Source organism: Girardinichthys multiradiatus, chromosome 15, assembly GCF_021462225.1.
Source record: "Girardinichthys multiradiatus isolate DD_20200921_A chromosome 15, DD_fGirMul_XY1, whole genome shotgun sequence".
NCBI lineage: Eukaryota > Metazoa > Chordata > Actinopteri > Cyprinodontiformes > Goodeidae > Girardinichthys > Girardinichthys multiradiatus.
In genome coordinates this window covers 11,903,969-11,919,880 of record NC_061808.1, presented here as the reverse complement: position 1 = coordinate 11,919,880, position 15,912 = coordinate 11,903,969, and the positions used below count along the sequence as shown (strand labels likewise).

The 15,912-nt window shown below is 40.7% G+C and overlaps 2 protein-coding genes across 2 annotated transcripts; one reads left to right on the top strand and one right to left on the bottom strand.

The window, feature by feature from the left end:
- Nucleotides 1-33: 33 nt before the first annotated feature.
- On the bottom strand, nt 34-10,695 carry eif2s1b (eukaryotic translation initiation factor 2, subunit 1 alpha b). Its single transcript, XM_047387144.1, has 8 exons — nt 10,539-10,695; nt 6,514-6,756; nt 4,213-4,292; nt 3,913-4,064; nt 2,279-2,385; nt 2,103-2,200; nt 1,857-2,000; nt 34-567 (listed from the first exon to the last, which is right to left on the bottom strand). Exons 2-8 carry the CDS (start codon nt 6,752-6,754, stop codon nt 442-444), a joined length of 948 nt encoding a protein of 315 aa, XP_047243100.1. The 5' UTR covers nt 6,755-6,756; nt 10,539-10,695; the 3' UTR covers nt 34-441.
- A 75-nt stretch (nt 10,696-10,770) lies between these two features.
- atp6v1d (ATPase H+ transporting V1 subunit D) lies at nt 10,771-15,844 on the top strand. The gene is made up of 9 exons (XM_047387145.1): nt 10,771-10,989; nt 13,161-13,278; nt 13,390-13,469; nt 13,549-13,616; nt 13,698-13,742; nt 13,823-13,926; nt 14,070-14,136; nt 14,239-14,317; nt 15,161-15,844. Exons 1-9 carry the CDS (start codon nt 10,949-10,951, stop codon nt 15,303-15,305), a joined length of 747 nt encoding a protein of 248 aa, XP_047243101.1. The 5' UTR covers nt 10,771-10,948; the 3' UTR covers nt 15,306-15,844.
- Nucleotides 15,845-15,912: the final 68 nt, after the last annotated feature.

Sequence of the window (15,912 nt, the reverse complement as noted above, 5' to 3'; positions counted from 1 at the left end):
ATCTTTCATTTCACTAAACAAGACACATTGAAATGAAAATTTCCAGATCTTTATTGATTTCACTTGAGCTACACAAAGCAGGCCTTGCTGGTAAAACACCCTTCAACGTGGAAGATATCACAACTGAACGCTGTAGAAAGATGAGCTTCTTCGGTCCTTTCAGTCACACTCTGACCAGTTGGAGATGAAGAGCCACGGATACTGAAGATGCTGAGCTCTGAAGCAAAAGGTAAGTGAAGGCCACTGAGCAGCTTTTGTTGTTTATTCAGATAGAAACTATACTGCTGTTAAGCTTGTTCAGTTGTCCTTGTGTTCATGTGGGGTTAAGAACAACCCCTTTCTTTTGCCAATCAAGTAATAAAATGACTTAATGTTTGCAACCTGAAAGTTAAACTGTCTAGCCAGGCCTGTCCCCCACTTCTCCATTGATTCTTCCTCCCTTCAGTCCTCCGTTTTGGCCTCCATCTCCTCAGCGTCGTCATCTCCGTCCACCTCTGCGTTCTCCCTTTCTAACCTCTCCAGCTGCCGGGCGAGCTCAGTCTCATCCGTGTCCGTCACCACCTTCGGCTGCCGGGAACAGTTCAGTTTTATTCATGCGTGCAAAATGTGACCCTTTGAACAGGTCATAACATCAATATTTGGTGTTGATGATAAAACTGTTAGTGAAAATCTTAGTCCAATAAAATTATAGGAAGTTGTCCAGCTACATCAGGCAAATTGAAACTATTCTTAATCTGCGGCCACACAAAATTATTACAATGGCCCACGGGCCACACAGGTTAATACAGAGCCTGATTTGTTACAATAGTATTTCAGCTGTACAGCATGAATAGAGAGCCACATGTTCGTAATAATGTCCAGACCGGATAATGCAATAACAATAATAACCACAGAAGGCAGGTCAGGGTAAGTGGAGATGTTCACACCTGTGTTATGTTATTAAACAATATCTTTCCCTCTCACCAGAGCACAGTCCATTATACAAAATAAAAAGTGTGGTACTGCAAACCTACAAAGACATGGTGGTCTATCTAAACTAACAGGCCAAGAGGCCAATGGTAACTGCAGGACTGGTCGATAGGGACAACAGTTAATGATGAACAGATCAAATCTGGCCTCCATGGAAGTGAGGCAAGAAAAAAAACAGGACTCATTTTCATGCCAGGTAGGGGACACAACTAACCTGTGTTAGAAGGTGATCTGGTCAATGAAGTCCAAAATTGAACTTTCTGCACTATATGCAAACCATTGTTGAGTAAAACTTGAACGTGTACATCACACTAAACACACAATTGTCATGCTAACAAAAGGTGTGGAGATGATTTTGTTTTCATTAGAAAAACAAAACATTGTCAGACTTGATTGGAAGTTGAAGAGGCCATTTTCAGGGCAATCCTGGAAGAAAACCTTTTTGAGACCGGGACAGGGTGGAAATGATCAAAGTCCAGAACCAAATCCAATTAAACATTCGTTGTCAGGCAAGAAGCTGATGTTCATAGGTGTCTGCCGCTGTAGTTGCAGAACTCTTGTAAATAAAACGTTTTTGATTGTCATCAACAAAATGTGGAAAGGTTAAAGAGGCATGTACAGTTTAGCAAGGCACACATCTTTAGCTAATTCTGGCTGGGAGGGTACTAACCTAGTATTAACCTTAACTGAAAAATCAAGCACATACTTCACATTGTTTTAGAAAAGAAAAGTGAATTAATTTTGGGTTTTCCACAATTAACTGTTTTGGTCAAAAGTCCAATAACAAGGGTTAATTTTTTTTTCTTTCAAAAACTGCAATGACTGAAAGGAAAAATTGTAGAAGCTTCGAGAAATATTTGGTTCCTAAAGGAAGCGAAATCACTCACCTCCATCTGGATATTAAAGACACCTCTCTTCTCCTCTATCTTCTCCTTGATAGCAGCCATGGCCTGATTGAGGACAGACAGACCCTCTGTCCGCTCCAGGGTGGTCGTGGTCATCACGTAGCGAGGGGGAGCGATCAGGTTGATCTACAATGAACAAATCTGCAACAGTGAGCTACAGTGGCAGTGGTTAGACACCAAAAACGAACGTGGAGGTTTGTTGACATGTGGTTGAGGCAGAGATATCACCTTGATGGGCATGACCTCTGTGGAGCAGCCGAGTCCTGCCCTCAGAGCTTCTTTCACCGCATCAATGCCCTCGTACCCATAGCATGCAACTTCTATGTCTGCAGGAAGAAAAGGGAAAACAAATTCATCACTGGCTTGCTTACCCTGCGAAATTCATCAAAGAAACTAAAACAAACCTGCTCTGATTTTAACAGCCTGTGGTGTTAGCCGCCGATTTATGTTATCAATCAGCACGCTCCGCTCCTCTTCTGTTAAATCCAGGCCGTCCAGAATGGTGGGATCTCTGTTAAAATGGAGAATTTTCTGTAAAAACTGATATAAAGAGCTGATATTTACTCACAAAAAATGTAGGGAGATTCGGCTTTCAGGTGGAATTTCAGGATGAACCTAAAATGCACTATGACTTGTACAGGTGAACTGAATGTAACCTTTTCTAAACTTTTGAATACACATGTCCAACTGTTCAATGTTTCTGTAGTTTTTGCACAACTTGCTGTTCTCTGAAGGAGCTTAACGGCATAATTCACAACAGGTGTTGGTCCATGAATCGACCAATACATTTCCTGGTTCTATTAGAATTAATATTTAAACAGTCCTCCTCATCATGCTGTTCGCATTTTGACAACACGAGACCAAGATGACGCCCAACAATTGATCAACATGACCTCACCATTGCGAGGCTTCAAACAGGATGTTCTCAGACGGAAATGGCCCTGAGCTTAGAGGGTCACAGTCATTAGCAGGTTGCAACAGAGATACAGAGAGACTGGAAGAGTCACAGTAAGGCATAGAGGTTAGAGGTCCTTTGGCTATATCCCACACTAATGACCGTTTCACTGTAAAAACTGCCCTTGTGAAACGGGATGATGAATGAAACTCAACTCCAGGCACATTTAAGGGAGGTAAGAGGCACCTGTGTCACGTCAGACTATTCAAAACCGTTTACATCAATATGGTCTGCGAGCTAGATGATCTGCAAGGGCACCTGACCACTTGACTAGACACAGGCATCATCGTCTTGCTGGACGAGGAACCAGTGGACCTCATCGCTGTTCTCTGATGAAAGTCGACTCGCGTTGAGCAGAAGTGATGGCCGCCAACGATGTTGGAGACATAAAGGAGAGTGCTATGCATCAGCCACTGTTGTCACCAGACGGGCCTTTGGTGGTGGTGGTGTTACAGTGTGGGCAGGTATGTCTAGTCTATATAGAAATGCCCCACACCTTGTGAATGGTACAGTCACAAGCCTATACTACCTGAATAACATCATTAATCCACAGACCTAAGTCCACCTTCACAGACAACAATACTCAAGCTCATCGAGGTCACATCATTATTGAAAGGCTGCTGGAGACTGGTGTAGCTCCAGTGGAATGATGCACTTTCTCCACACCTGAATCCTATTGAAAACCTAATGAATCAGGTGAGTCGCCGTCTAGAGGCTCATAACTCTGTACCCCAGGACCTCAATGACCTGAGGGACGCCCGTCAAGAGGAGTGGGATGCCATGCCTCAGCAGACAATAAGTCGACTTGTGAACAGCATGAGATGCAGTTGTCAAACTGTAATTGATGCTGAAGGGTACACGACACATTATTGAGACATGGACATTTTTTGTTGTTGTTGGCTTTTGTTTCAATACATAAGGAAATCATCATTGTATGCTTCTACTTAAATGACCTACTTTCATGATATTATATCAATGTAGCGTGAACGTTTTACTTTTTCCATAAATTTCACCCAAAAGTCAAATATCCCAAACGTTTTATGACTAGTGCATTTAGACTTGTGCAGAATTTGTGGGACTTACGACACAGCCTGTTTGAAGACATCGTAAGCGCCGTATCCTGGCCGCTTGTATTTCTCATCGAAGACCCAGGCGGTGCGCTGGTACAAGCTTTCTAGCTGCTCGTCCTTCGTGTACTCCAGCACCTCTGCCACGTGTCGCAGAATACTGTACACCTGCAGGCACAAATCGCAAATCATGAATAAACAGCCAACTTCTCATTCCTTCCTAGACAAAAAAAAAAAAGGAATCTTGTTGTGATACTTTAATTTGCAGTAGGGAATCATGTTTATGAGGAAAACATGAGTAACTTGTATAACTTACAGTTTTAGATTTGGTAAATTTGTCTTCACACTTGATGGCCTCCTCTGGTGAAACTCTTCTTTTTGATAAATCAATATAACCTGGAAGGGGAAAAGGTGGCAAATGGCAGTGTCACTCTTACAGCAAAAGCTTTTTGTCCACAAATTGAAAAAGGAATCTGATTAAATGAGAGTAAAATGACTGCAAAATCTTGTCAAAGTGATTTATTACTGTACATAAACAGTCAATCTAAAGATTGTGGCGATACGTGGAGCGAGTGCTTCATTCACAGACTTTGATTATTTATTCAGAACTATGTATAAGAACATGATAAAAAGAGATCCACCGCACTAGATTGAGCCAGTGGCTTATTATAATGTCAACTTCGTTTATATAGCACTTTACAACTAACAAGTTGCACCAAAGAACTGCACAGCAAGAACCAAGTAACTGATAGTTAAAAAAAAACACACAGAAGACATGAGTGAAATGATTCATTTGTTCAAAAAGAAATAGAAAGAATGTAAAAATAGACCAAGCTCCATTCAATTTCAGCTCCTCTAAATATGATGGAGCAACACCCTTAAAAACTGGTAGCAACATTTTAAAATCAATCTGTAACAAACAGAAAGCCAGTGAAGTGAAGCCAGAACTGGACTTCCTGTTAAGTGTGCAGCAGCATTTTGCAAAAGCTGCAAGAGGTGAAGGGACTAACCTAAACCGACACGATTTTTACCCAGGCCAAACGAACAAAAAAAACCCCAAAGATACAATATAAATTCTTTGAAAAAAAAAAAAAAAAAAGAATGCAAAGTTAAAAGTAACAATAAATCCAGAGAAAGTTAAAATATACAAATTAATTATATGCATTTACTGATTCCGAGTACTAAAGGCAGGTGTCCAGGGCTGGACTCCTGGACCCAGGACCTTTGCTGCATGTCTTCCTATTCTCTTTCTGCCTCTTCCTGTCAAAATCAATATGAATAAATGCCACTAGTGCCACAAAATCTTTAAATTATAATAAATAAAAATGTTTCCAGAAGAATGAACAGATCACTATACCAGGGAATGATTCCATCATACGATAGATGAGACCAGCTGATTCTGGATGTTCTAAGACTCAATTACAATGAATTAAGTTAATAACACATTGTCCAGTGTATTTACTTTCATTCACACTGAGGCATGTTTCCTACTGATTTGATTAGGTAAAAAGACAAAAACAAACTAAAACAAAGAAGTTAACACTACTTTACCGTACCAGGGGCCGGGTCCGTGTTCTTTAAATACATTTATAAATAGATATCTTTGTGAGGCTTTAATTAAAAAATCCTACATGTTGTTATATGAATAAACACATCGAGTGACATTTATTGAAACCAAACTCCTAATCAGGACAGAAATCATCTTTGAATGACAGTTTACTTTAAAAAGATTAATAATATGGTAATTAATATTGGCCACATTTACCAGGCATAATTTTTGAAAAATATACATCTGATTATCTTTCAGGACGTATCATTGTAAATGTTTAAAGACGCCAATTTCTTTCTTAAAATTTGCTTCCTCTTTTTAGATTGTTAATAAAAGCTGAGTCAGGCTTTTATTCTGAAAGCAGGTCCGTAAACATGGATGCTTTTTAGCACTCTGTATTCCTGCAAACCGAAGGCTTTCCCCAGCTAGAGTCAACAGGATACAGTAAACCGTCCTGACTAACAACGCTATCTACCACCAAATCTACAACACTCCTGACTTCTTAAACAACATGACAGAAGTTAACTGCTGCTAGCATCTCCTTCTCAGAACCAGGCAGGCACCCATAATGAGGCTCAGGACCCACTTCCTAGAGGCTTGACCTCAGCCAACAGGCAAGAAGCTGAGGCGGTGACAAATAAAATATTTTAAAAAGGATATAATTTTGAGGAAAAATGTTTTTTAAATATATTTGGGTGGTAATAAACATGAAAGAAATAAAAAGGCTAGGGAAAATAAAAGGGCAAGACATTTACCTGGATTAAATAAACTAAGGAAAGAAAAGAAGTATCATATGAAAATTAGTTATTTAATAAAATTAGTCGATTAAAACAGAAATATACATCTATGTGTGGGCCGTACTCACTTTAGTGAGGTACCGTATGTCAAAGGTCAGATGTGGGTGTTTGTGGTCACTACATGATTAGACCATTATTTGTTCAACAGTTATTTGGGAACTTTGACTTCATGATTAAAGAGCTGTGCTTGAATCTAGTTTGCAGATGTGATTATTTGCAGATTTAAATGCTCTTCATTTTCCTTTCTCAGGGCCCGTCTGCCCCTGCTCACCTTTCTCTTTGTCGACTCGGATGACGACGACGCACTCGTTGCGGCCGATGCGGATGAGCTTGTTGATGGAGCGGATACGTCGGCGAGACAACTCGCTCAGGAGGATCATGCCCTCAATGTTGTTGTACTCCAGGAGGCTGACGTAGGCCCCCATCTCAGCGATTGACCTCACGTTCACCATCACAACATCATCCACCTCTGGGAACCGGTGCTGGTAAAACCTACAGCTGAGGCCTGGCATCGCTGCGGGGAAAAAAAAATAGAAGAAATATTTACGACTGGGTTACACTGAAACTGCATCTAGAAAGAGTCAGCAGGCTTTTAACAGAAGATGGAAAAGAATATCTCAGATAAAATTTGTTTTTAAAAAGAAAGGACAGAAAGTTTGTAAATTTACAGGATGGGTACAAAAATACAAAATGAGTAGTATTAACTACACTGCTCAAAAAAATAAAAGGAACACTCAAATAACACATCCTAGATCTGAATGAATGAAATATTCTCATTGAATACTTTGTTCTGTACAAAGTTGAATGTGCTGACAACAAAATCACACAAAAATCATCAATGGAAATCAAATGTATTAACCAATGGAGGCCTGGATTTGGAGTCACACACAAAATTAAAGTGGAAAAATACACTACAGGCTGATCCAACTTTGATGTAATGTCCTTAAAACAAGTCAAAATGAGGCTCAGTATTGTGTGTGGCCTCCATGTGCCTGTATGACCTCCCTACAACACCTGGGCATGCTCCTGATGAGACGGCGGATGGTCTCCTGAGGGATCTCCTCCCAGACCTAGACTAAAGCATCCGCCAACTCCTGGACAGTCTGTGGTGCAACGTGACGTTGATGGATGGAGCGAGACATGATGTCCCAGATGTGCTCAATCGGATTCAGGTCTGGGGAACGGGCGGGCCAGTCCATAGCTTCAATGTCTTCATCTTGCAGGAACTGCTGACACACTCCAGCCACATGAGGTCTAGCATTGTCCTGCATTAGGAGGAACTCAGGGCCAACCTCACCAGCATATGGTCTCACAAGGGGTCTGAAGATCTCATCTCGGTACTTAATGGCAGTCAGGCTACCTCTGGCGAGCACATGGAGGGCCATGTCGCCCTCCAAAGAAATGCCACTCCACACCATTACTGACCCACTGCCAAACCGGTCATGCTGAAGGATGTTGTAGGCAGCAGATCGCTCTCCACGGTGTCTCCAGACTCTGTCATGTCTGTCACATGTGGTCAGTGTGAACCTGCTTTCATCTGTGAAGAGCACTGGGCGCCAGTGGTGAATTTGCCAATCCTGATGTTCTTTGGCAAATGCCAAGCGTCCTGCACGGTGTTGGGCTGTGAGCACAACCCCCATTTGTGGACGTCGGGCCCTCATACCATCCTCATGGAGTCGGTTTCTAACTGTTTGTGCAGACACATGCACATTTGTGGCTTGCTGGAGGTCATTTTGCAGGGCTCTGGCAGTGCTCCTCCTGTACCTCCTTGCACAAAGGCGGAGGTAGTGGTCCTGCTGCTGGGTTGTTGCCCTCCTACGGCCTCCTCCACGTCTCCTGGTGTACTGGCCTGTCTCCTGGTAGCGCCTCCAGGCTCTGGACACTACGCTGACAGACACAGCAAACCTTCTTGCCACAGCTTGCATTGATGTGCCATCCTGGATGAGCTGCACTACCTGAGCCACTTGTGTGGGTTGTAGAGTCCGTCTCATGCTACCACGAGTGTGAAAGCGCCACCAACATTCAAAAGAGACAAAAACATCAGCCAGAAAGCATCGGTACTGAGAAGTGGTCTGTGGTCCCACCTGCAGAACCACTCCTTTATTGAGTGTCTTGCTAATCGCCAAAGATTTCCCCAGGATCTTCACTAAAACATTTTCTAGTTCTAGTAAATCCTCGGTAAAGAAAGAAAGGGGGGGGGGGGGGGGTCACTGGTCGGTGGATTTATATTTATAAAACATGTACAGCATTGTTCTTCTTGTTCTTCTAAATGCTATAAGAACAAAAAAAGAAACATTCATACTCCTTTAAACAACACAACCCAAGTAGTCACTTGCTTAAAATTCAACCAAATTAAATTAAGAGATTCATTATATTTTTTTTTTTTAGCAATTTTGTTCTGCTCCAGTCTGCTCTGGTTTCCTCTGATCCAATGTTAATGCTGTGCTGCTCCATCTCAAATAACTAATACTACAATGACTACCTCCTGCATTGACATTGATGTCAAAGCCAAACGCTCCACAATTACTTTGTATATTTAAGCCTCAAATGCAATGAGAATGAAGCTCTTCAACATGGTGGCTTATCTTGATGGAAGCAAGAAGGAGTAAAGGGCGCCAGCCCTTCCTATCTGAGATGAACAGTTGCTTAAAAGAAACAGGAAAAGTTTATAAAACTTCTCTGCAAAGCAAAGTAATTTGTACAGGTGATGACACCAAGCAACGCAGCTGCTAAAATACGTTTAATGAGTCCATTTAGGGAATCTTTTCTAACATGTGGTTTAGTTTAGACTTCATCCTCTTTTGATAATTAATGTTTCCCCCTTCAGGTTAACTTTTGAAACGTTTTTTCATTACTTTCCAGTTTTCTGCTGTCAGGCTTTAAATCTACCTCAGTGAACAGTTATGATTCCCTTGAGGCCCAGCAGTAATGTCTCAGGGATCTACAAACAAGTATGGAGATTATTGTTCTTGTTTTGACATTGCCACCGGGCCGTTACCGTCATATCAGGCATTTGGACAAAACTTGTTTTGATCTTTGACGGTTCCTTTAAATTTGGAAGACATATCAGCTCTTGCTTTTATAACATCTCCTTTGGATTACTGTAAGTCTCAGCATACCAGCCTTTTTAGAAGTGGTCTAAAATGCAGCTCCAAAACCTTTGACTAAAATTAGCTATAAGACATAATCACATTTTTGCAGGTGCCCTGTTGATTTCAGCATCCAGTTCAAACGGTTACTGGTTGTTTGCATGTTTCTTGATGACATCGCTCCATTACACTCGTCAGACCCTTTGCACACTTTAAAAACTGTCTTGGTGGCGGCACGAATGAATCAACCCGTCTTTGCACATTAGAGCTGCACACACTGTTTATCAACTTAAGTCTCTTTAAAAAAAAAAAAAAAACCCGCATTGTTCATTAATTTTAAGCATCACATATTGGCTTTTAATGTGCAAATTCTTCATAATAATTTTTTTTTTATTATTTTATAGTAGTTCACGTTTTCTGATTAAGTTACTGATACTTAACTATTGTTTTAAATGTGCTATAGAAATATAGTTGACAGACAGAGCAACAGAAAGCTCTTACCAGATTAAAAAATAAAACATTTTATATTTACAGCTTGCATGGCACAGCAAAAGGCCACAGACATAGGTAGGTGGTTTTCCTTTGCTTGAAACAAAAAGTGTATTTTTGCCCTGGCGTAAGAACATCTACCCCCTAAAAATCCATACGAGGTGTTACAAGAAGTATGAACCAGTAATTGTGGCAAAACCTAATTCTGCCTCATTAGTTGCCAAAGACAGACACGTTTCTACAATCTAACACGGACAAAAAAAAAAAAAAAAAAAAAACCCACATCCCTCAAACATTTAGTGATACATTTATTTTTTTTTACATACATTTATCTAAATCTCTGCGTTTTGCCTACTTTGATGCTTAGACTCAAGTTGTCTAAGTCTGAATGGGATGATGCAATGCTGGCAAATCTGCTCTCTTTTAAAGTAATGCTTACTCTGACATGAATCAAATACTGAGTGAAAACAGAGTATTTTAAAATGTTTATATAAAGGTCATAAGTGAGATTACTAAATCGGATTTTGTGATTAAACCTGTAGCGCCAACGCGAAAAGAAAAACGTTGGTTTATCAAAGTAAAAAACAGCTACTTTAACATCAGTTAGCATAGAGGCTAACAACCCGGTTCCCAAATCACATGCGCCTCCTGCCCAGGCTAGCTTTGACAAGCACACGTCTCCTAACGGACCTGAACATCTTACTTAATAAATACTCACCTGTGTCATGTGTTTAGACGACAATAAACAGGGAAGTTATGCGCTGGACGCGTTTAAAAGTCCCTTTAAAGATTCTTTCTTGTGTTTACAAGATAACAAATCGGGCCGGCTAGCCCACGTTCATGGGTGTGCTAAGATTTTTCGACCCGGAAAGAGTTCACGGAGCTACAAGGTGCGCGCATGTGCAGAGCGAGTTCTGTTGTAGTCACATGACCAGGGGACAGCTGATCATCACGAACATACAAGATCACGACCATTAGCTTCCTCTGTGAACTTAATCCAACATAAAGGTTTTTGTGTCCTAATTTACTAATAGAATTGCAAATAGGAAATAAAAATATCTCGACAGGATCGAGTTCAGAACGAAAAAGTAAACAGAAGACAACCGCAGTCGACTAAAAGACGAGAAGATGTCTGGAAAGGAGCGGATCGACATATTCCCCTCCAGAATGTAAGCTGCCCGTTTCTTAGCTAGCTATTATAACGTAAAGTAAATAGTGTCATTCTTTGTTCTTGCTTCCCATTAGCCGAGACTGAGGATTATCTGCATGTTTCGCCTTAAATGGGAGGACATTTTGTTTTGCACTAGGACTCAAACGCAGTCATTATTTTTATGAGTGCCCAGATAGCTGTTTAAAAGAGGAAGAGTCCTTCTGTGGTCATGTGATGTATCTTAAGTGTGAGGTGTTCATCCTTGACTTCTATCTGGACTACAGTGTCACGTTAAAGCAACGAACGTCGATGTCTTTTTATGTGACAAACACAAATTAGTACCTAATTGTTCTGCTGGAAGGTGAGCCTCTGCCTCACTCTGTTGCTTTTTTAACTCTTAAAACATTTTCTCCTTGGATTGCCCTTAAAATGTCTTCATCCATCTTTCCAATACATCTGACTAGCCATCCACTTCCTGCTGAAGAAAAGCATCCCTAAAGCACGATGCTGCCACAACTGTTTTAATGTGGAAATGGAGTGTTCAGGGTGATGTGAAATGTTAGTTTTCCTACACATAGAGATCATACATGTAGGCAAAAAAAGTACAGTTTTAGTATCATCTGACCAGAGCACATTCATCCATATATCTGCTCTGTCCCCTACATAGCTTCTAGCAAACGGAAGAACCAGGCTCCTCATGGCTTTCTTTCAATGTCTTTCATAAAGCCCAGACATCAGCATCTTCTCCCACGAGCTGTGGAGCGCTGCAGCTTCTCCATAGTTACCATAGGCCTCTTACCTGCTTCTTTGATTTATGCTCTTCTTGCCCAGCCTCTTGGTTAAGGTGTTTGCTAGCTTTCCAGTTGTGCCATACACTTTTCATTTTCAGATGATAGACTGTAAGAGTTTTAACGTTTGGGATATTGTTTTATAACTCTTAAACTTCTCCATGACTTTTTCCCTGACCTGTCTGCCATATGCCTTGGTTTTCATGATGCTGGTTCTTCACTAATGCACCTCTAAGGCCTTCGAAGAACAGCCGGATCTATATTGAGATTCAGTTACACAATGATGGATTCTGTTGTTAATTAGGTGTCTTCTTAAGGCAACTGGCTGCACTGGATTTTATTTCTTGCAAGGCACTTTGGATTGTCTTGTGGATGAGTGGTGCTCTATAAATAAATGTCCTTTGCCTTAGAGATAGAGAAAGGGGATATCAGAAAAACTCACCCTTCTTTTATGCACTGCTTTGTGTTGGTCTGTCATAAAATGTCAATAAAACACTTTGAAGATTGTGATAGTAACATGACAAAAATGTGAACAAGTTCAAGGCACAAATACTTTTGCAAGGCACTGTAACACTGAGGCTAGATGGAAACAATCAGTGTTACTTCTGCTCCTTTTAAGAATAAATCTGGCACATCTCTTTCAACATGGGACTGTTAGTTTAAATGAGGTAAAACTTCCCTAATTATCTTCATAAGGTTGGAGGAAAAAAAGAGCACATTTTAAAACAATTAAAAGAGCTATCTCAATTCTTGGATGGATAATCCTGAGAGTTGCTTCAAGGACATACAGATGTTTCATGTTCTCTGCTGGCCTTGACCACTGAATCCCCATTCATATATGGGCTTTTTATCTTACCCTCCCTGAAATAAAAAAAAAAGGTGAATATGCATAATCATATCATCTGTTAGGAATGTTTTAAGTGGGGCTTTTTCCAGTATCAGTGTGGACAATATTAATATCTCAGAAGACTTTTTGGATTGCAGTTTGTGTTGACCTCTAAGTTCCAAGTTGTATGGATCCACACTTTGCTTGCTGAGCCGATTTGCATGAGGATAATAACCAAAGCTAAAAAGGCACTTTATGTAAGAGACTGCAAACACATACAGAACATCCAGGAGGATGAGACAGTGACCTGAAAAGCTAATTTTCCCTAAAATATTTAACTTCAAACTAGAACTCCTGTATTTACCCTAGTTTTCCATCAACATGATTGAATTTGAAATCTTTGGGATAAATTATGAAATAACACAGAAAAAAGAAAATCTATATTCAACATTGCATCAGTATATGTATGTATTAAAGGGTCTGTCCCAGCAGTTACAGTTGCTAAAATCAGAAACTTATCAGCCCAGGGAGAGTACTAGTCAATAACTAAAAGTGCGTTTTTCTTGTGTTTTGCAGGGCTCAGACCATCATGAAGGCTCGACTGAAAGGAGCGCAGACCGGCCGGAGCTTGCTGAAAAAGAAATCTGATGCCCTCTCGATGCGCTTTCGTCAGATCCTTCGTAAAATTATTGAGGTCAGTTGAGTCACTAATTCCAGTTTCTTTGTGCTTTGCTTAGGCTGTCCTTTCATCAGGAAGAAGAGTTTCCTAGCACTACAATGTAATTCCTTTTGTCTGTTTCTTTAGACCAAAACCAAAATGGGAGAGGTGATGAGAGAGGCAGCTTTCTCTTTGGCTGAGGCCAAATTTACAGCTGGAGACTTCAGGTAAGAATTACCACAAGATTGCACTGATGTTGTGCTCAGTTTGGAGCAGACATATCGAGCAACTTTCATGTGTTCACAGCACAACTGTGATCCAGAATGTCAACAAAGCCCAGGTGAAGGTCAGAGCCAAAAAGGACAATGTGGCAGGTTAGCTTCAGGAATTTTTCATTTAAATCGCCACTGTGAATGCTCGGAGACGCTCATGCGTTCTGAATTTTTTGCTTCCAGGTGTGACCCTTCCAGTTTTTGAACACTACCAAGAAGGCGGAGACAGTAAGTGGAGTCCGGTTTCTCATTTCGGGTGCATCGCGGTCAGATTTTGGGCACTGATTCTTCCTGTGTGTCTCCGTCAGGTTACGAACTCACTGGCCTGGCCAGAGGAGGAGAGCAGCTCTCCAGGCTGAAGAGGAACTACGCCAGAGCTGTGGAGCTGCTTGTAGAATTAGCATCCTTACAGGTAGTGGGTGCTGTTACAAACTTCCATTCCTTTGCCTGGTTTTCTCTCATTACTGGAAGATTTTTAAATTCTAGCTGTATTTCTGGAAAGCAGGGGCTTGAATAAATGTTTGTGTTGACACAGGTTTACATTTGTGTTTGCAGACATCTTTTGTCACTCTGGATGAAGCCATAAAGATCACCAACCGCCGTGTGAATGCTATCGAGCATGGTAAACCTGATGTTAGAGATCACGAACCTTAAACCTACCTTAAAAGATCTAAAGAGAAAGGTTGCTGTTTCTGGTTGGTATAATTTTGCTTTTACTCTGCAGTGATTATTCCAAGGATCGACCGCACTCTCACTTACATCATCACAGAGCTGGATGAGCGAGAAAGAGAGGAGTTCTACAGGTGAAACAATGTCTTGCTGTAACAAATTTAGTTTTTAAACATGAATTAAAACATTTAAAAGATGGAAAATCAATTTGGTGCAGATCTGAGTCACAGACAAAGCCTTGCTTACAGTGCCTTGCAAATATGTTCATGTCTCTTGAAATATAATGTTAGAACCAAAAACTTGAACGTATTTTATTTAACACAACAACACAAATTAGTGGGTAATTGTTAAGTGGAAGGAAAACAATACATGGTTTTTAAAAGCTCTGAAAATAAAGTTAACCCTGAGTCAATACATTGTAAAACCGCCTGTCCCTGCAGTTATAGCTGCCAGTTTTATCCATCTTCCCATAAACTCTAACCAGCTTCCCTGTCCAGAAACCCCAGGCAATAATCCTGTCACCACCATGTCTGACTGTTGGGATGGTGTGTACAGGTGATGTGCAGTTTTAGTATTTTGCTCCCTATATGGCTTGCAGCAAACTTTAAACAGGACTTGTTGTGGCGTTCCTTGAATAACTTTTTTCTTCTTGCCATTTTTTAATGATGCTGTTTGTTCACTAATGTTCTCTAACTAGCCTCTGAGGTCTTTACAGAACAGCTGAATCTATACAGAATTGATTACACACGTGGATTGTACTTGTAGTGTAACAGATTAAAGACCGTTGAATACATAAAATCGCCGAATGTTTTATTTTATTTGGAAAACCCTGTGTTCATTTCCTTGCACTACTTCGTTGTGACAAATATGACAAAGTTTAAGAGGGTTGAATCGTTTTGTAAGGAAGCTCCCTGTCCTATATACAAGATTTTTCCCAGCTTACTACCTACCCACATCTGATATTTCTTCCCTGACAGGCTGAAGAAAATCCAAGAGAAGAAGAAGCAGCTCAGGAAAAAGACAGAGCTGGAGATCGCCGCCCGGCTGGCCGCCCTCGGACCCATCGCCGAGCCTGCCAACATGATGACGGAGGAGACAGACGAGGACCTGCTGTTTGAGTGAAACCTTCTGCAGTGGAAATCATCGTGCTATTTATTCTGTGCCTCTCTGGCCATGTTTATGTCTTCTCATGCAAGTGATGAAAGTACTTTTTGTGTCCATGTCTGTGATTAATTGTTCTGCTGTTTTTGTGTTGGAAAATATGAGAAATTTCCAAGTGTGTCACTGTACAGGAACCCGAGTGTTGCCCAAAAAAAAATCCTCCTCCACAAGAGAGTAACAACCGAAGCAAATATAAGTATGTTTACATGGGATTGCAAAGGAAATCGAAGAAGCATTCCTAGTGATTGGATCAGCTGTAGATATTTTAGTTTGCCTACATGGTTTTGAATCATTGCATGCTGTAAATCCTGAGGTGTTTGAAGATTTCAAAGCTTGTAAGAGTCTGTGTTAAGGAAATCTGTTAAGTTCCTGACTTTTGGGGTTAACCTCATAGGAGGGTGTTTACCATCACACAGATTCTCTGTAATGTAACACTGTAAAACACAGGAGTCAACAAAGCCAGGCACTTCATATAAATAAAGATGTTCTAAACAGTCAAACATTGCCCTTGTTGATATTGATAAAATATTTTGATTTAAAATGCTAGGTTAACATGAACATAAAGTTC